We start from the raw sequence: 21718 nt of genomic DNA, 5'->3' as shown, positions 1-21718 counted from the left end.
CTAACCATCTCATTGCACTCAGGCAAACCAATCTGCCCTTCCAGATAAACCTTCATTGCAGCAATGAAACTATAAATTTAATGTGCATTTACTGAATGCAAAATATCATGAGCAGTAAACATGAAATTAAACATAATCTGAGAACTGCAACAAAATTTCATAAAACAGATGGTTATCAAGAGTTCTTTACAGTTTTAAGTATTCTCAAAGAGGATTCTCATTGCAGTATCTTACTTTCGAGATCTTACATCTAAATGTGTTCCAAGTGCTAATTGAAAACAGTCTTATGATGAAGACCTTCCAATATCAATAGTCTTCCATAAATCAGTTCATGTAATAAAGGATTCAAAACTTGCAAACAGTCAAATCTAGCTTAAGGCGAAGATAATACAGAAGTCCATGTGAAGAGCATGCAACACTTCAATTTTCTGATAAGAATATGACATGAGAACGAAAATACTTATTCAAAGTTCTCGATCACTAAGTCACCTGCATCCAAGAATAATAAATCGTTTGAATTGAATTTGTCAAAAACTTGCAAAGTAGTTATGCTAGTTAAATCATCAATTGCGGAGTGAAGAAGCTCACTTGCAGACAAACAGCAGCCTGCAGGCTAGCTACTGAAGCTCATGGTTAGCAGAATTGTTCAAGTAAAACACAACAAATTGAATTAGGGTTCTCATATAATAATACTTTACCTCTCAGTTCTAAGTTACACCATATAATGGATACATTTTTATATGCTGAGATAGTTTCATGTTCAACTTAATAAAATTTTGCAGGAGAAATTTTTATCTGGTTTTGAAATGCCTAAATTGAGAGCAGAAAAATTTTCGAATGATAACACATTTTTTAAGGGATATATATTCCAAGTCTAGATTTGGCATATATAACAATACCATTCTACCATTCTATGGTACTCCTAATCAATAATGTCTGAATTGAATACAAAGAGTTAGGAGATCTTTGAACCGGTCAATAAACCAGGATTGCAATTAAATGAGTGTTTCCACTGCCCTTTCCCTCCCCCCTGTTTTACTTCTTCTAAAATCTTCAATATTTGGTACTAGAATCAATCTTTGTTAAGAAGGTAAACTTTTGGACAAAAGCTAGATAGACAACAAGCCAAAGGCCTAGAAAGGCATATGAGACTCAGAATCTCAAATCCTCAATCCCAAAAGGCATGCGTGGAGTCAAGGCGACCAAAATTTTGAGCTAGAAAACATGCATAATATTACGCTGTCTGATTTACAATTACTACAAATTCTAACTTCACCCCCTTCAGGGCTTTTTGCTGTTATTCTTCTGAGGCTGGAAATAGCGGATTTTCTGTGATTTATTTTTTAATGAAAGACAAGACCACAAAAATAAAGTACCTATCTGAAATAAAATCTTAGAAAAGCCAAAAAAAAAGAAGACAGATCGAGAGAGAGTATGTATCTGCTTTAATAATCAAAGCTAGTAAGCAAATGATGAAGACCTGAATGGCACAGTAAACAAATGGTTCATCAGCATTCCAAGTTTCGTTTGGCCCTGCTTGAAGTTCATAACATAACATAAAAGAAGAAACAACATCGGCTTAATATAAACGTGACTAGAATAAATGCTTAATGACATATTAAAGACCAAAAATAACACACATATGCACTGCATCAGATAAGAGCAACCCCCAGAGAGAAAGAGGAAGAGAGAAAATTAGATGAAATTACGTAGGAACTACAATGTACGTACGAACCAATAAGCACGCAAAGCTGGTGCCTCGGGTTACTGGCCATCGAGCTCAACCGCTCTTCAGTGAAAAAATCTCCACTCATTTCAAGCAGAATCTAGTTAAGATCAAAATTATAAAACCAAAAACAAAAAAATCACAGTTACAGCGTTTACTTGATGCATGATCTACTAGTATATCTATCTTTATTTTTTTCCTGCATTTTTATTATCATTATTCCGTATTATCTATCTATTTCACGTCTTAGATGAAAGTAACGAAGCACCTTACCTGAAAGAACTTTGAGTAAGTTTCCTTGTCTTCTAGCAGCGCCGGAATGTCAACAGCAAAAAGTTCGCAGTCTTCAGCTCTAAGTTCAAAGCAGTAAAAACTCATGAACTCCCCCCCCCCCCACCAAAAAAAAAAAAGAAAAAAAGGCAAAAGGATGACGTAATTGAGCTCTCAAGCTCGTTTTTACTCTGAAGAAAAGAAGACGGAGGACATTGACGAACAATAAGCATGAACAATGAAGCATACTACTATTTCCTTCATGAGCACGAAAGAGGAGTATCACAGAAAACGCGGAAAAAAAAAGACGAAAGGCAACAAACATAAAACTCAAGCACTTTCTACGAGAATAAAATATTAAGTATATACTATGTATGTACCGAGGAACGTCTGCCATGGCTGCTTCGTTCGAGTAGCAGAGGTGAGGGTTGGAGAAGAAATGTATACTGCGTTTGTGGCGGGAGAAACGGATTTACAGTAGAGAGAGAAAGGGCAGAGAGAAACTGACAGAGAGGGGGCTGTCTTTCTATACAGTGCGAGCGCGCGGGTGGGGGGGTGAATTTTATAGTGTGAAGTACATGTATGAAAAAAGAATTAGTAGTCCATTAAATTGCCTACAGCTGGGAAAATTGGTATTGGAAGATTTTGATCAAGTCTGTTGATACTAGTAGTTTCGCCACGTGTCATAATGCTGAGAAGAAGATATGCGTTAGTTGCAGGTGATTGCGGCCTCCATCGACACATCTGCATGTACGAACAGGAGGAGTGGTGCTAATTGAGTCTAGTGGCCTAAGCGCCTATTTACTTGCCAGGCTATTTATTTACCTAGCATTACTTTTATATTGAATTTTTTTTTGTTTTATTCCTTGGATTGGCATGTATATTAGATATTAGGTTAACCTTTTGACTAGAAATTTTAGGCATGCATTTCAAGCTTATTTTGAATTTGAATTGTCTCTGAAGTTTTAATGAATTTTACAAATTATGAGGTAAGTTGTGTAATTGAAGATAAGGTATTGAATTAGCGTGTGATTAAATAAGTTATTACCACCTCTTTTTTTCGAAAGATATAGGTTAAAAATTCTTACGAGGCATGAATAAACGACGCTCGATAAATGAAACATTAATATTTAAACAATTTCTGGATTTTTTTAGAAAAATTATTGTAACGATTTGATATATATGAGATAAAAAAATAATTGAAAATATGTTCACGGAATTACTGTCCAAACAAGCATTAAAGAAGACAAGGATTTAAACTTATGTGATTTCATGGTAATTCGATCTAAATAATTAACTGGCGCGAGCATGAACCTCATTTTCATGTTCATGGTCACATAAAAAGCAATTTAAGATCTCATTTATGTGAATTGTATGTTTGGATAGAGTATTATTTGAAATAATTACTGTAACACTTTTTGTGATGTAATGTATATGAGATAAAAAGTAGTTGGAAATATAAAAGGGTGGATTAGAAAATGTATTTATGATACAAGCGAAATATAATTTGGAATAATTTAGCCATCCAAACACATTAGGCAAATGTATGGCAATACTGCACTCTAAAACGCCATTAGGGCTCCAAATTTGAAAATTTCTTTTTGGCACATATCAAAACTCACTAGGGTAACAAAAACTATACAATAATAGTATGAGAAATGCTAATCTTTTGATAATATCATTTCTGAATTCAAGTTACTAGATAATCATAAAGATATTAAAGACATTTTCAGATGACAAATTTTCGCATTTATCCTTAGTTCAAGTTGGCTAAAATCCATGCTGCATAAACCATCTAAGAATAAATTTCAGCAAAATGGAACTACGATACTATAGTTAGAATTTATTCTTCATCAACCATTACCTTTACTCATGCAAATAGCATAAATCGAACTAGTAATTCACTTGTGTAGTTATGTATAAGATAATTCGAGAAATCTTAGTTCAATGAAGATAAATAGTGTAGTCGTTAACAACTGTTGCATGCATGTCGGATATCCTCTCTAGGGTGCAAGCAAGCCAAACTGAGTCAAGATTTGGTCTAATCAATCCAAACCTCAACTTAGTTTTATAAAACTCAAACTCGAGTTTAAGCTTAACGGGTTCAAAATATAAAACTCGAGCTTGAGTTCAACTCGAATTTTAAAAATTTTAAAAATATTTATTATATTTTTGAAAAATAAATAAAATAATAATATTTCTTAACAAATAACAAAATATTAGAGATATATATGTAATTTTACTATTAAAATATATAAATATATATATATTTTATCGAGCTGGCTCGCGAGTTAACGAGCTGAATATCTTTGAACTCAAGTTCAATCTCGAATTCGACTTGATCAACTCGAAGTCGACTCAAGTTCGATATTAACCGAACTCGACTCGAATTACTCATGAGCGGTTCGATTCGTTTGCAGCTCGAATCCCGTGACATGAACAAGAGCTCTTTGTTAATATTGCAACTATGGATTACTAAGCCCTCGATCCTCAGATCTTAAATACATTCCACATACCACACTGCTTAACCAGTTGCCTCCGACAAAAAACCTCTACTTAATAATCAGCTGCAGCTGATGCTGGAACACTTCTCAGAAATTCAGTTGAGCCTATTTCTTACACTTCAGAAGCTCTTTCCAGGACCAAGTGTAAAATTGGGTACCTACTACTTAGCTTTTGGGTAAATTAATCAAAAGAACAATCTTGTAGAAAGAAATAATTTCATCATCAGGTCATTGGATCCAGTTTGGACCCGGTGCTGTGACCCCTTTTTCTCTTTTTAGTTTCTCCGGCTTTCCTCTTGCTCCCCGACTTTCCATTCCCGTTTGTGTTAGACTTCACACTTAACAGCGTGCCAGGCGATACTGCAGTGCAGCTTCGTAGAGCATGCTCAAAGTCAGCTTCTCTGTCTACAACAGAATATTGTTGCAGTAAATGTGACTTTGGATCTATGAAGCCAACATTCTCTTGATTCATCTCTTTCTGAAATATGTGTGTAACCAAGACATTAGGCAACCAAATTTCATAATTCGTACAATACATCATTTTGAATGCCAGAATTTATCTATGCACTACTTACCCTTACTCTCTTAGCACCATCTTCTAAATCCTCTTCCATGGAGATGTCATGAGGCAGTAATTCAACCTTATGTAGGGATTGAAGCAGAATAAGTTATAATAATTAAAACAAATTTACACATTTGACAAACCCTAAAAGAAAGTTAAAGGTTGAGGGGAAATACAGCACTTGTTTTCCTATTTTTTGCTTTTTGAGATGTACACTATCAAGAACCTTCTTTTTATGTTTTAACCAAAGGTACACAAATTCCAAACTCAACAAATCCGTAGTGCAACAACAATCCATACCGCCCCCATTTTTATTAGCATTTTTAGTTTCTTCCATTCGTCAATTAGTTTTATTCACATAAACAAATAGAGCCAAAAATTCCGCCAAACTCTCAAGAAGACAGCCAGAGAATTAACTGCATATTTCATCATCACAGTAATCAAATTCTCTGTTCATCTCCAAAAACTCCGTGTTTCTTCCATCTCCTTTTTAATCAAGTAGATGAACAAAAATTTAACATTGTACTAGAGATGCATCTGCGAGTTTTTTTTCTGCTTCATATGTCACACTGTCTCTACATCCCTCGCATACAGTATAAACAGCTTATAACTTCAAGCAGAGTACAGAATAACATCATTAGCAAGCCAAAGCCATTCGTTAATAAGCAATGCACGATTAGCTTCTTAACTTGCCGCAAAGCAAAGACCAATGGAACGTCTTTGAGGACTCAAAAGGAGATATGTAATGTTTCACTACATACAACTGCACCTTCCAGGACTCGATGCAAGCTGCTTACAAGTTTTGCGTCAATGAACACATCAACTATTCTTTCATTCTGGAGGAAATAATGTAAATAGATTTTTCGTTAAAATGGACTAAGCTATTTGGATTTAAAAAAGTCAGACTCGTTAAAAGTTCACTACACCAACCATTGAATGAGTAAGCTGTATTACTACTTGACACTAAATCTCTATATAACACGAACATTAATTTGACCATTGAATGAGTAAGCTGTACTACTACTACTATGACCAAATATTCTACCTCGGAGATGTTTCAAACAATTCCCAAGCATGCTGTCGGTTCAAATAAAACATTGACCAGTAGCAAGACAAAACTACACAATCAGACATCAAGCAAAACTGTTTCTTGAAGCACAAAATAAACTAACTTAAGAAAGGAGATCAAATATATACCTCTTTTTGTTTGGCAAAACTCGTCTGGAACTCCTCAGTGAGGACATGATATAGGTACTTGTGGAATCTTGTCATAACTTTGCGAAACAAAGACAATACTTGCTGCCTTTCTATGTTCATTTTACCCTGCTACGAAAGAAAGATTCATAAAAAAATTGGGTTTATGGACAAAACATGTATGCAGTCAAATAAGATAAATCTTACTGAACTCCTTTTCTAGACCATTAACTTGAACCAAAACGCTGTACCAAATCTATGTAAAGTTTGAAGAAAGTGATTCCAATTGATCTTCGGTTTCATATTTCCTGACCTCAATATAAGTCACGTCATGGAGCTGCAAGCCCATACAAAGCAAGATAGATGCTTGAAGGTAAGATAATGTAACTGGAAGCTGCTCCTGAAAATAGCACTGAGCGAGAAGTGGCACCATATCCCTGACCTGTAAAATGCGAGTATTAAATAGAACATAGATTACTTCACCTAGGTGAAGCTGAAAACTGGTAAGTGAATTCAGATAAAATCATTCGACAATATAACTATTTTCTGATGCTTTCATTTGAATCCAAGAGGGTATAAAGACAAAGATGAGATAAGGAAAAAAAATGCTATAGAAGAGGGATTACAATGTTCTTCTTCTATCTTAAACAAGAACTTATGCATATTTTGATGTATCTATGAATCTTCCATCTATAAAACCAATCAGCATAGAACAGTATACTTAATGTGGCAGGAATTACTAAACAAGCAACACAGTACAACAAGATCTGTTTTTTCAATATAACTTAGTAGACATGGAAGAACTGAGATAGCTCTGTTATATGTTGTCATGAGAGAGGATATCGATCAGAAACTCCTGCAGTTGCATTTTTCTTTCGCCCTTTGTTTACTGATGGCATTCTCTTTTAACAGCTTAGTCCTTCATGCAGAACAAATTCTTTAGCATAACTTTGTAGACAAGATCTGAACAAATCAAATTGAATGGCTTTGTCTGCAGATGCGACAAGTTTCAATTTTTTTCAATTTCTTTCTTTTTCTCCTAAATGTGGTTTTTTTCAACTTTTCCCATTTGGTATTAGAACGTTTGAGAGAAAGCAATAGACAATCCAATGAAGAATTCTCCGGCCATGAATATTTCAAGATACATGGATCTTAAAAAATCTGTAAGAAAACCAATGGAGTCTCATTGTCTTATAAATTATAACAGGAGAAGTTAATAACATCAAAGAGTAAAGAATGTTGAATCACCTTTGTATATTCTTTGCGGTTATTGGCATATGCCTCTAACAATTTCAAGTCATCTGCTGATATAATTAATTTTATCAGCATGGAACGTTCACGATTGGAGGACATCAAAGGTTCATGATCCAAGTAGTTGATTTTTGGGTCCAAAATGCTATTCACAAGGACAGTAGGTCAGCGACTAAGCAAAGTGCATGTCAAACTAAATATTTAGTCATATCTACCTCATAGCAAGTTTGTAATCCAGCTCTTGAAAGCATAAAGGTAGGCGTCGCATGAACCTTTGCCTGAAACCTGCAAAATACAATCCATCACGTTATAGTATACCCTTTTTATAGTCAATTGATACCAAAAAACACCCTTAGAATCAGGGGTGTGATGCTCTGGTTGGGTATTTACACTGGTAAAAAGGATGCAGAAAACCAGGAGAACACACACTACTCCGTTCCATTTCATTAGTTTCCAAAGGCTTGAGGACCATGCAACTGTGCTCTCCAGTGATATTATTCTGATCCACAAAGTATCTTAGTCAGATTAGACAAGACAACCAAAATAGAACTAATTAGGAAGTGCCAAAAGATTATTACCGGAGTGTCACAGATATAAAAAGGAACAAATTTATGTTTCTTCCAGAAACGAAAGAGATCACCAGTCAGCCCAAATGAAGCACCAATATAGTCAACTTTTTCAGGCAATCGTTCCTGCAGATGCACGAGGAGAGGAGGAAGATTCTCCCTAGGGGATACCCTTTCCTCCAGCAAGGAAACCTGCAAATATAAGTGCTTATGTAATGGTTGCTTATGCAATGTTTACAAAGAGAAGGCACAATGAGAGGGTGATATCCCCCCATCCCACCCCAAGGACCTCCAGACATCTTTAAGGAAAAATCAAGCTGACATACAGGGCCCCCGTTCAGCATCCTAGCATGGTTCATGGGGTAACAAAGAAGCAGAAAGGAGGTAAGTTCCAAACCATTGAGCTAGGAAATCTGCTCAATACGATGATCAGTCACCAACAAAATCTGTAACTAGAGATTTTGGCATATACTGTGTGAAGATATATGTTTGTTGTAGGAGGTTCTTCTTCCTCTCTCTTTTTTTTTTTTATACTAGTAATTTATTTTGGTGATGGTCATGGGAAAGCAAAAACGGAATGTGATCGCTTTAAAATCGAAACTAATTAATAGAAGGGAATTTTTTGTATTGTACAAAGGGACCAAAAAAGGTAACACCAAATGTAGAGCTCTTGCTTTATGTAGAGTGAGATAAGCTTCACTAGTTCATAGTGTAAAGATAAATGAAAGGCCAACCTTCTCAGCCGCTTCTGTCACCTTCTTTGGTAGCGTTGTCTCCTCTTTCATTTCAATATCTATTTCACTGATATGAGACAACTGTCCTTCATAATACCTGCATGGCAAGCTAGCATAAGTATTCTACATGCAGAAGTTGTGCATCTAATGCAAGTGCCTTAATTAAAAAAGGGGCATCATAATGTATTTCCTGTGGACACACAAATATTTATCTCAGCAGATGCTCCAAATAGTAACATACAAAGTTAAGTTAGATAACCAGCCTTTTCTTTTATTTCACCAAGTCATAATATAAAATTCTCTAACTCTTGATTTCCATTCTGATTACACAAACTCACAATTCTCTGTCAGAATAAATTTTAAAGATGCTAGATTGAATCAATTGTAGTGGTGCTAGATCTAACAATCAGTGTTTAATCGAAAGAAAGCAACCAAGAAATATGCCATCATAAGAGATCAAATTAAGAGATACCTGGCAAAATATTGCATTAAAATCTAAAAGACCACATATTCATATCATAGGACTCATAAACAGTGAATTTCCTTTGTCTAGTACATAGTTCAGTAAAACCGTCTAATGTCAGGCCCCCAGAAGACAATGAACTTGAGGAATAATAGTAACAATAATTGATTAAAATAACACACTAGTAGTGGATGATACAAGTTCAGAGTTCTGTTTCATTTTACCATGGCTTTTGCTTCAACCAAGTCCACTTTAAGGCATCATATGAAACAGGCCAAGAAACAAGCTCAGCTATCAAAAACATTGTCAATTGAAGGGTCATACATCTTATGACAGATCAGCATTAATTAACACATACATTACAAAGTTTTTATCAGTCAATGAAGCTTTCAGTTTCTAAGTAATCTATTTGACAATGATTTCAACTTGTGCTTCTAGCACCGCATTCCAATACTATATGACTCTTACATAAAATGGTGAACTCCAAAATATTGCGGTTACAGAAATAGAGGAAGCAAAAGCCAGCAACTTATACATCTAAACCAAAATATCAAGTAGTTTTGTGCTATCAAATGGATGATCCTGGAAGCATGAAACCACAGAAAAGAGAAAATTTGGCCACTGGCCTCTCAGAATCTTTTCGTCAAGCTATCACATTTGTTTGGTATTCATATATCACAATGATTGTGTCTTTGAACCACTTTCTTGATGTGTAAAACTCAAATATTAGAGCTATTTTCAGGTGAAACATCTTTGATGTACATTTTTTGCTAAAGAAAAACATATTTTTATGTCCATACATGTAAAAATAAAGTAGCAATAAAATCGGAATAAGGATGGTTTCAGAAAGAAATCTGAAGCCTAAAGCACCATAAGTGTCAAAGTAATCACTTGCCAAAACTTGAAACTGTCAGAGCATCAGGACCAAATTGAACATGGTACATGCAATTTGTGATTTCAAAATGAAGCATTCATTTGCACAAAGAGCATATGTCAAGGTGGTTAAATGAGCACGCATAAGGAGTGAATTCTTGACAGAAATAGGACTGCCGTGGAGCATACAAAAGATATCGCATTACACCAATCAATTGTTAAATTACTCATTGGACAGCATAGTCTCATTTCTTTAGACACCAAGAAGCACAGCAAAAGTTTTGAAAACTAACCTTGTTAACTGATCCAAAGCAGCTGAGCCATAACCATGCTGCCCAACATGAAAAAAAGAAGCCATAAATATATAGTGGGAAAGCAGCAAAAGCACAGGCTCCCTTTAAACAAAACAATGGACCTAGAGAATGGGGGTGAATCACAAAAGTTACGTAGTACCGCCAATGCACTCGGATGGACAGCTATTCTGACAACGCGAACACCTGATAGAGAAGGAAATCCTGTGTCTTCAAACTCTTCACAAAACTTCCATGGTATCTGATCACCAGAAGGAAGACGGCCTTTATGCAAGCATTGCAATGCCGAATCTCGAGAAATTTGTCCTTCAAGGCAGACCTGCAAGAGACAAGCAACAATGATCGCCACCACAACTTGCTGGTGCTCAAGCTGAAGAATAACAAGCATTGGACTTTAGGTATCCAACCAAAAATTCCGCTTGTTAGGTCAACAGAAACCAAAGAAGAATACTCAGACTGGTGATCAGGATGAAGAGGAGTATTCTAGATATTTTTATGGCAAAAGCAATAAATATGGAGCATAAGTTGTTAGGTCTAATACAACTACCATTACTTAATGTTAAAAAAAGGAACAATAAGGATGTACAAGAGGAAAGAATGTGACAACTTCAGAAGCCAATCAGCATCCTACATACTGTACATTTGTGAAACCTCTTGTATTAATGAACATGCAACAAGAACAAGTGAGATGAAACACCAACAAAAAGAACAAACACACTGTCGTAGGTGACAGCCAAAATGGAAAAATGGTTTGGAAATGTCGGAGTAACATTAAGATACATGATTCATTCAGATAGGTTCAAATAGACTTGTGATTCAAAGGACTGCCAAGTTTAAAATAAAAGCCAAAGTTCCAAAAGAGTACATCATTAATGAAAGCATTAAATGCCAAACAATTGAGAAGCCTTCAGCTTAAATGTTTGCAATGAGCTGAAAAGTAACTTTATATAGGTTTGTGCATCCAGCTACTTATTGCATGGAAATAGAATATGTTCTTTCAAGTGTCCTTTAAGATTTTGTCTTAAACAATTTTATCTTGTAAATGAAGAGCAGATCTCTGAAGACACAGAAAAACACATCCTATGCATTTGTGCTTACACAAAAGGTACTGTTTACCTAACATATAAATTGATAAATATTTGCTGTAAAAATTGCTTCCTGCTGCAAAGTAAATTTTGAAGGCATAAATGTAATGCTCGTAAAAAGGAAATTGCAAATTAGTATCTGAATGTCATCAGGCAGCTGTATATTCAGAACTTCAGTACTTAAATTGCCTGGCCCAAGGCTATAAGTATAGGAAATTGGAAGAAAGAAAAAGAAAGCAAGAAAAATTAAGAGGCCCCAAGTAGAAATCTTAGGCATCAAATTAAGTTGGATGAGAATCAGAAGGCTTCACATGCAAGAGATTTATGTGGAGGTAGGTCTCTTGAAATAATAGAGACGTGTCTGGCAGATAGATTCCAAACCTTCTCCTTCAACTAGGGCTTCAACATTTACCCTTGAAAGATATAACTCAATAATATAACATAGATAATGAATGAACTTCAGACTACAAGAAAGACCAAACTGCCCAAATTAATGAAATCACAGCAAATTAACAGTATAGCAAGTTATCTAAGTATAAGAATTTGTAATGAAAAACCATATGATGGAAAAGGCAAAAGACTAAATAAATGGTAGGATGAGTCAGAAACATATCTTGTTTATTCTCACACTTTCTGGAAAATCAAGAGGTCAATATATATACAAGATTAGAACCAATCTAGTCCCTAAAATAAAGTTATCAATCTGATCTCCATAATCGAGATATCAAGTCCATCAATCGAAACACTGGAATCCATAAAGATCTTACAATCAATCTATTCAGATTCAACTACAACTAAAGTAATACATTGATTTCTTATATTTAAAACGATAATTAAATAAAGATTGTCGAGATAATACTTCTTCTGGCAAAAGTTCTAACATTGACAAGTTATTTCAAACTAATGCATGAGCAAAATTCCAAAAAAAGGAAAAAAAATAAATTAGAAGCTTACTTCTATAACACCAATCAAGGATCATAGAGGTACACTCAGAACATCTATAGACTACAGATGCTAACTGACAGATGCAAGTTTTAACTTTGAAGAAAAGATGATGCAAAACCAAATGACTTTGGTGGCAATCTATAGGCTTTAGGCTTCATACCCAAATCCGGGAAAATTATTTTGCATTTCTTTGTGGATTGAATGTTTTCATCGAATTAGAAATACTGTAGCACATGACAGATTACAAGAACAATTGATTCAAAGGCCATCAATCTACTTTGAAAAACCTTAGCCCTGTTATATTTGCTCAAAATTTTGCAACTTCTCAAATGCCAAATTTCAAATTTTGTAATCAATTATTTCTGCTCAAGTACCAATAGCGAGCCAAAAGATCAGAAAAGAAGAGAAAATTAGGAAAGTGTACTCACCTGAAGTACACAGAAAATGTCAGGGAGAATGTTCTTGGATTCATCAACAGGACCTGTACAAGAATGCAAATGATTCATCTGAGTTACAAAGCGTAGAATTATCAGGAATATTTAGGCCTGGGCACAAACCTAGAAGGACAAACAGGTGATGAGCAGGAGCATCAGCCATCAATTGCAAATCATTTGGAGAATTTTTGTAGTGAGATGCAACAAAGAGAGACATTATTTGCTGTATCAAGAGAGATATGAGGAACAGCGAAAAATAAGTTACAAGTCGTGAGCTCAAAATGAAGTAAATGCAGGTTCATTGAGCAGTCAGGCAGAAGCCAAACAAACTTCTCTGAAAGGCTACTGAAGAATTCCTAGTACCTGCAAGAATATTTCACTTTCTTTGTGGAAGGAAAACAAAGTGTCTCTGTTGACATAATACAACTTGCATTCACTCGGATGGCAAAACCTAAAAGTGCAACAAGAAGGGAAGTCATAAACTATGCAGAAAGAAATATACTCACTCTAGCTCTGAATATGCTAAACCTGCTTATTGGTGGCACAGAACTTGTGGCATCTAAGCAAAGTAAATTATTCAGCCAAGACTCTATAGGATCCCCAGCAGCATATCTGATGGATTCTTTCAGTTCCAACTTCTGAAATTTCCTAACTGCAGCACATATTTGAAACTATATCAAGAAAAGAGTCCATTTACTGAACAATAAAAAGAATGACAAACTACAATAGCTACAAATAAACTCATGACATGACATGAGAGAAATCACATATAGTGTACACTTATTTTACCATAAAGATTGACAAATTACGAGATGACAGTCATAAAAAAAGAACATCATTGTAACAGCTGAGTATAGATCCATAAATGACTTTACCTATTTCATGAGGTAGATTGACCATTGACAATCATTACCAACAACATTATTGTTTTAGCTGTGATAGATTCTATAATTACTCAAGACTGCCAACTATAATTACTCTAGACAGCCAAAGAACATCCTGAAGGAACTTGACAAAATATTCCATCCAAAGAAGTGTCCAAATTCTAAAGAAGCTTAAATACAAATATATAACCAAAATTCTCTGTGACCATTTGTATTTCTTCTACTAAGGAGGATAGGATTTTAAGCATAAAATCTTTGTTTCAAAGTTTCTATTTCAAATTGACCAGCACAAGCACTTCAAAGTTCTCTACTTATCTCATTCAATTGGAGTGGCTTTATTCCTGGATGCAAATTTTGGCAACCTTTTTATGTCCCTAATGTGCTAATGTCTACCAAAAACTGGAAAACTCATTCTGCAATGGCACACAAATTTTTTATTCAGTTATTGCTTTTGTGACCGAAAGGTACCATAGTAGCTAGGACGACTCACAAGTTCAAACTATCTACTCCTCCTTCAAGGTAGTATGCATGCAATAAATATATTTCACATGAATTGTCCATCTAATTACCCCCTCTTCAACTGATGAGTATGGTTATGCAGCAAGAGGATAGCATACAAATTGCAGGATTTGTTTTGTTAAACTGCAAAAAAGTGAGAGTTTCAAGTGTTCTCTCCTCATACTTAAATAGAAAAAAGTATATGAGGAATCACAATTTGTTATAGTCCTCTACTATAACACATAATGAATAGGATAAATAAAGACACAAGTAAATTGCATGGCAAGGCTAACATGCTACAAGGAGAGGAATGTAAATAAATTATACCTGAATGACAGTCATTTTTCCCAGCAGCCGATATCTGACTGTTCTTTTCCAAATGACTTAGAAGCTTCAGTGATAAAGAACGGCCAGTGCCTTCATAGCTGCAAGGAAAGTATCAGAATTTATAACCTTCCAAAGCCACTGCAAACTTTATTCGATGACTCCAAAGCATATTTCCTCTAGACAATGGACTAAAGAAATAAAAAAAATTACAGCAAAAAGTCTTTAGAAAGAAGCTGACCACTACATGTGTGTGTGTGCACACGTGCAAGAGAAAGCGAGAGAGAGAGAGAGAGAGAGAGAGAGGAGAAAGGACTAAGATGGCGATACCCATTCACTGTAGATGATAGAAAAACCAAGGAAGGGCCAAGCAAGGATTTGATAACAGGAAGTGGAATAGCAGCTGCTTCATCAATGACCAAAAGCTCAACTTGAGAGAGTTTCTGATGGTCACGAGGCTGGACATACTGTTAAGAAATGCGTTATAACTCATTTTGAACAAACAGTGTCAATTTATCTTGAAATGATGATTTAATGCAATAAAGCCCCAGTACTGCACATGTTGAAAATGAATCTTATGCCTACAGGTTGGATGCAGAAGTTGTCAAAGCATTTACACAGCATCCAAGGCCTTTCACATCTTAACCACAGTCTAGGTCAACCCCAATATCTGTAATATGTCAAGTTGATGTGCTACTAGTAACATGCCAATTATTTATCTTCAGAAGTAGAGGTGTCAATAACAACCCAATTATGTTGACCTGCCCACCAATAACCCGCACAAACCCAGCCATTAATTTTAAATGGGTCTAAATGGGTACCCAACTAAATCCATTTAATTGATGGGTAGTAGGTTGATTCAGCTCACCCATTTATACCCATTTAAAAATAATTATACATTTAAACTCAACTTTTAGTGAGTGCTAAGCAAATAAATTTGAATTTTTTATCAATCTAATAACAATAAAATATCATTACTTCTTGTCAAATAACATGCAAAAAAATAGAAAAAATAAGTAGAATTTTAAGTGACTCATAAATGGGTAATTGGGTATACTCATGCCCATTTAGTAAATGGGTATAAATGGGTTGACTCAATTATACCCATTACCTAATTATGACTCGTCCAAACCTGGCCAAATCACCCATTTTGACACCTCTACTCAGAAGCAATGATCTCAAAACCTTTGCGCTTCCTACTTATTCTATGTTTTGAATTTTGAGTGATTTTTTGAAAATATCAGGGAAACTTGAAATTGTGATCACTCAAAGTATGTAACTGAAGCACCCAAAAATATGCAACAAAAAGCACACGAAATCATCACCTAGTTATTATGAACCACACATTTTGTTCTCTTAAACACAAAATAGAATTTGCAACTTGCATGGCCTGAGAAATGCACTTAATTGATTTATGAAATTACACAAAGAAAGGAAGATAACAATCAAAGACTGCCAATAGTATCTGACAACAGCAAGTTAACAAAAGGAGTAAAAACCCAAACAGTTGTGCACCAGTCCATGAAAGCTGTCTTCTGTACTTAATAATTTTCAGATGTAAAAAACCAATATTGAGATTAACGATTGGTGATTCACCTGAACTGTCTGCCTATGTTGCTTGTAGATGTTTATTTGCACCACAGTTTTTCGGGAATCAGAAGCATCACTTCTTAGAATATCATAATGCAAATGTTCCTGGAGAGAAAAGAGAAGTGCACATTATCATAGAGGTACAACAGCAAATACTTTTAGGTACTGAATTAGCACTTTGTAGCTGCAAAAGACTCAAAAAGAAAGGCACTAACAGAGATTGCTAAAATCTCAAACTATCATTATGATAGTGATGAAACACTTCAAAATCCAGGAGACATAAGAAGACAAAGGTTGGAAACAAGAAAAACTATAGCATGACCATTTTATATCCTTGAATCAGAACATACTTGAACTAGATGAATATTTGTTAAGAAAATTTGCAGCCAGAGGAGTTAACAGAAGCTCTAGCAATATAAGAACTTAAGCTACATTGATGCCAACAGAATTTGTACGACCACATACCTCATATTTGAGTGCACGCAATCCCCTCTGGACAAACTCAAATAAAGAACTCAAATTCTGTGGACTAGGAGCTGTTACAAATATATTTGAGTATCTGAAAGGAAACCAATTGATCCATTCACAAGAAACCAAGTAAACAAAAAGTTGTTTTTTCCTTTTAAAGAAGGAAAGATATATATACAGAATATAAACTAACCCCACAGCAATGGCTCCTGCAATTGCTAATCCCAGAGCGGCTGATTTGCCTCGTCCACGGGATGCTGTCAATGCGACGGTAGTTTGCAGTGTTTTATCCAAAATTGCATCAAGGAAAGTTGATACTGCTTTTGTCTAATTTACATTTTCAAAAGAAAGACCAATTTCATAAGATAAATTGTACAACCATTCTATAGAGTTAGTAGCTAATAACCTTAGTTCATGAGTGGATTTACCTGGTCCAGTGTAGTGCAAATTTTAACTAATGGACCGATGGGAAAGACATCATGCAGCTGCTCCTTAACATTCAACAGATCTTGTCCCTCTATAGATACCAATTGACCCTTCATTCAAAAAAAATAATGAATAAACAATAGATAAATAAATAAGAAAAAAACAGTCAGCTTACAAAGAGATTTCACTTAATGACCAGCAACTTGATCAGTATTCTCGGGATTTAATTTTCAGTTGACATAATCTGCTTTACTGCATTTTGAAATTCAATGAGATCATATGCAATCACTTTTACCTAACAACTAACGGAAACAATATCTGTACCAAAAACCACAACCAATTCAAAGAGAAAATCATGACACCCGGAGGCATGTTTTTCCTTTCCAAAGAATGGCTTTAAAAGGCATAAAATTGTGCCTGTTCACAACTGAGCTCACAATAGAAAGAAGGAAGTAAAAACAACTTCAATTCAATACCACTGTGCTGCAAAGGGTATTTAAGTTCACATGCAGTGGACAAGTACCAATAAGATCTGAGAGCAACTACATTTGGAAACATCCAATTTAATTTCTGATCTGAAAAAGTAGGTAATGTCAAGTTCTTTTGCAAAAGGGGGTGGTCACACTAAGATACAGTTGCTTGTGGCATGAATTGTTGCACAAGGCCCTTATGGTAATCCGTGAAGCATCTGTCAGCACCATTTGGATTGAAGATAAGGAAAGGATACCACTCAGGTGGAAAAGAAAGAAAAGGAGAGATGAGGAAAGTGGATTCCATTAATATTGCTTGGATTACTTGGAACAAAACAATGAAGAGAGTAATATAAATATGGAAGGAAATGAAACAAACTAGGCAGTAAAAGTAAATTAACTAGAAATACGTCTCTGTTCCCTCCATTTTTGTCCAGTTTTGGATGGAAGCCAAACATAAAAGGAAATAACTATAGCAAATCCTTACATTTTCCTACTCAAAAATCAATCCAAACAGAAAGACCAACTCCCTATGATTACTTCCCTTTTTTGCCGTTTTCATTACCGCAAGGCCTCAATCCAAACAATGCCTTAGGTAGAGAACATCAAAGTGTAAACTCCCTCATGCAGTTTTTCTTTTAAGCATTTGAATTAAAAGTTCAAAGACTTTCCATTGTGGTTATGAGAACTTGCATGTAAATGAAATTGAACACAGGCTGATGCAGCAAATAAATTGCTAAAAGAAATCCAATGATAAGGATATCCCCATATTTCCCTAAGCTTCATTATGGAACACCTTAAAAATAAGGGCCTTATTTTGGATTCTGATTGGATCTTTTAAGCTTCTTTGCTCAATTTAGGAGTCCATAGATATACTTCTTCCTAGAGAAGGCTCAGATTTCTTACACTATGTTAAATTCTTGCAAACTAATTGTCTTCTTAAGGTTGTGGGATGTAGTCCTGCCTTAGCTGTAACGCCTAAAGGTTTCTAGCAGTAATTGCTAGAGTATCCTAACTTATTCTTCTTATCAATTGCAGGCTACCAAGAGTTTACTTATCCTATCAGTTCTGGTTTTGATTGATCTTTGTTTATGTGACTTCTGCCTTCATTATTTCTTACTAGTACGAGTTTTAGCCCCAAAAAACTATTCTACAAATCTGCAGCCTACCCAGCCTGGCTTTTATGTTGCGTCACAAACAAAATAAGAGAAAAATTATGATGATGAGATATGTCATTTATCAAGAAAACCAAAAAGCTAGGAAAGAAAAAAATCAAGAAAAATAAAATATAAACTTGCAAAGATGTTCCAATGTCACAGAAGCTCAGATATAAGACAGAAAACCAATGATTGATAAAAAGAAAATTTTTATTTTTACCTCTTTAATTGATGACATATTCATTGACTTCACATGTGATGAAATTGGCAGAATATTCAGTTCGTCGTCCATGACCAAACACGATTTGCATGTGCCAAGAGATAGTAGAAACCGCTCATTGAAACGTGAGACAATGTTATGATGGGCCTCTGTACGAAATCTTTCATGCACATCCTAGGCCACAGAATGAGAAGCTTAAGAGTATTAAACCATTAGCTATCAATTACTAATCACAACACGTTTGTTGAAAAAAAAATTACTAATCACAACAGAAAATAACAGTCCATCTGCTTCTAAAGTAATGGGAAAGATTTTCACATAATCTTTTGTTGAACAAAAAGAGATGAGATAGGAAAAGCTAAGATGTGTAGAATATTAGTTCCTCAAAGCTATTTCTAAATGCAATGTTCCTTGTTCCACAGAACTACCAAATCCACAACATGTTGCCTGTTTTATGCATTCACATATTCTGAATGCAGTCAGTGATGCATAATGCGTTCTATGAATACTATTAGATCCAATTAAAGATCAAAGAATCCGTGCCAGTTTCTCCAAATCTGAGTATGTGTAAAGCTGTAACATTTAAAAGACATCAGCTTTCCTTGATTAAATATGTTCCCTGACTAACTTTGGGCCATACATCCTCATATTTGGATCAAAAAATGCACAAACCCAATGGATGACTCCATACTGCCTATTCAATTACCACAATGGCTCATCTTTACAGTCACGAATAAAGGAATAGTCCAAAAGAAACCCAAATAGACAGCTGTGGATTTCAAGCATCCAAGATTTTATATTTTCCATGCATCTATTTAGGAGCTTTTGCAAGATGGCTAACATGTTTAGTTGAATAAAATGGAAAGATTAAGGAGAAGACTACAGACCATAACCATCGTGTACAAAGAGCTAAGAGAAGAGAGCGAACGAAGCAGCAAGATAACCAAACCACCTCCTTCAACTGTCTCTATGCTTCTTGCAAGGATGTTTGGAGTGAGGGCTTCAAAATCCTGATTCCAAAAATGCAAAATTTGAAAAATCTAATAGATAATACATAGAAGATTATCAAAGCATATTGGTGAATCTCTAGACAGACAAATCACTAAATAACTCACCTGTAATATGCACATTCCATATGTATTTCCAAGAATCCTATCTGAGTCTCTGTACAAGCAGAATGAGACCCCACCACTTTCGATGAAAAGTGAAAATGGATCTACTTTCTCAGGATCAAGAAGTCCTCTTTGCATTAGCTTCTTAACTTGCTTCGCACGTTTTTTCTTGTGGCTGGATAACAAGAAGTCGCAAGCAGCAAAATAAGCGCTCATTTCTTTCCAAGAGTTCATAAAGTGAGCCATTTATTTGAAGATTTGTCATCATCTACTATTAGAATGCAATGTATAGTTCGATAGCTATGAACCTAAGCACCGGTAGATGACACAAGACAGGCAAGTCCAAAAGCAATTAAATTTGAGCGTGAACCAAGTCGACAATGAACATCTTCTGAGCCTAAAATTAGCCAAACTAACATTGAATAATGTCCACAGACAAAATAAAAATACCTGCTGAGCTCGAGTTTGTCCTTGTAACACCACAAAACGGTTGGTCTAGATTTAATTACAGCTTTACTTAACAGATAGTGTAAATTAACAATCTGCAACCAAAAAAAAAAAAAGAAATTAGAGAATTAGACCACAAAAATAAGCATAAAAAGCCAATATCACTAGTGCTGAAAAACAGACCTGGTCACGAGATTTATCACCGATTATTACAAACATAGACCGGTGCCTCATCCTTACTCCATTTTCAATCAAACTCCTAATCCGCTCATCCACTTTTTTCCTCATATTGAAACCTTCAATCAATCATCAACAAGTTAAAAAAATCCGCCGCATCATTATATAGATTTTTCCACAATATATAAGATGAAATATGTAACAAACCCTCTTTTAGGACTTCTTCGAACTGGTGAAATTTCGGAATACAAACTTATACAGGAAAAAAAAAAGAGAAGAAACTTCAGAGTAGAATGCTTCACCGCCGGAGGAATCAGAAGAGAGGGCTCTCGCCTGCTGAGGGGAAGAGAGAGCGCCGCAATGTGTGAACTGCGTGAGAAGTTTTGGCGCTCGGAGGGAAGAGAGCTAATCAGCACAAGGCAATGGGCTTACGTAAAGGATTATATAGTTTACTCCCGAGGCAAAAGAATTGGGGGGAATTACACTTTTAGTCCCCAAAATTGGGGCACTTCACTAAAGTGCACTCTAATGTTTGAATGTAAACAAATTATGTCCCACAGTTTTTAATTTTGATCAAAGGATGACAATTGAAAAAAGTACTCTATTATGCATGATGTTTCCAACGCCAACCAGAAAAGAATAATTAGGTAATTACCAAATCGCAAGACTTGGATAGAACCGTAAAAGTCATTTGAATGGATTACAAACTTGTAACAATATTGTCGAATATTAATCTCAAATTAAATTGCACCTTATCTATAATTGTACTTCATTTTTTTCAATAGACTTATTTATTATGGTCTATTTTTTTTATTACTATCAATAAACTATTAAACATAAAAAGAAATTATAAAAGTTTTAAAATACTTTGCCTCTCCCTTTCGAGGATTTTGTGCAAAAGCTAAAGCTAATGAACCCTGAGAAAAGGGAAACAAAAGCTTGATAAACAACAGCTTGATGATTAAAGGTGATCAATACGGCATTTTTGGTAAGTTCAACAGACGAGTTGAGAGGGAGAGCTAGGTGA

The 21718-nt window shown here is 35.2% G+C and overlaps 1 protein-coding gene across 3 annotated transcripts; it reads right to left on the bottom strand.

The window, feature by feature from the left end:
- Nucleotides 1-4432: 4432 nt before the first annotated feature.
- On the bottom strand, nucleotides 4433-21125 carry LOC113731965 (RNA cytidine acetyltransferase 2). 3 transcript variants are annotated; one of them, XM_072079916.1, is made up of 27 exons: nucleotides 20994-21125; nucleotides 20698-20810; nucleotides 20518-20609; nucleotides 20071-20242; nucleotides 19843-19965; nucleotides 18956-19129; nucleotides 17111-17218; nucleotides 16876-17009; nucleotides 16680-16773; nucleotides 16221-16319; nucleotides 14955-15091; nucleotides 14628-14725; nucleotides 13447-13570; nucleotides 13282-13369; nucleotides 13042-13141; nucleotides 12913-12965; nucleotides 10597-10773; nucleotides 10437-10474; nucleotides 8808-8904; nucleotides 8086-8265; nucleotides 7898-8006; nucleotides 7723-7792; nucleotides 7505-7652; nucleotides 6570-6698; nucleotides 6260-6388; nucleotides 5076-5141; nucleotides 4433-4978 (listed from the first exon to the last, which is right to left on the bottom strand). In XM_072079916.1, exons 2-27 carry the CDS (start codon nucleotides 20800-20802, stop codon nucleotides 4724-4726), a joined length of 3099 nt encoding a protein of 1032 aa, XP_071936017.1. In that variant the 5' UTR covers nucleotides 20803-20810; nucleotides 20994-21125; the 3' UTR covers nucleotides 4433-4723. The 3 variants fall into 3 exon arrangements, with proteins under 3 accessions (XP_071936017.1, XP_027113321.2, XP_027113323.2); XM_027257520.2 differs by having other exon boundaries at nucleotides 20899-21123; XM_027257522.2 differs by having other exon boundaries at nucleotides 6260-6385; nucleotides 20899-21123.
- Nucleotides 21126-21718: the final 593 nt, after the last annotated feature.

Source organism: Coffea arabica, chromosome 2e (genome assembly GCF_036785885.1).
Source record: "Coffea arabica cultivar ET-39 chromosome 2e, Coffea Arabica ET-39 HiFi, whole genome shotgun sequence".
NCBI classification, from domain to species: domain Eukaryota; kingdom Viridiplantae; phylum Streptophyta; class Magnoliopsida; order Gentianales; family Rubiaceae; genus Coffea; species Coffea arabica.
Note: the sequence above shows the minus strand (reverse complement) of the source record. Positions and strands in the feature narration are given on the sequence as shown.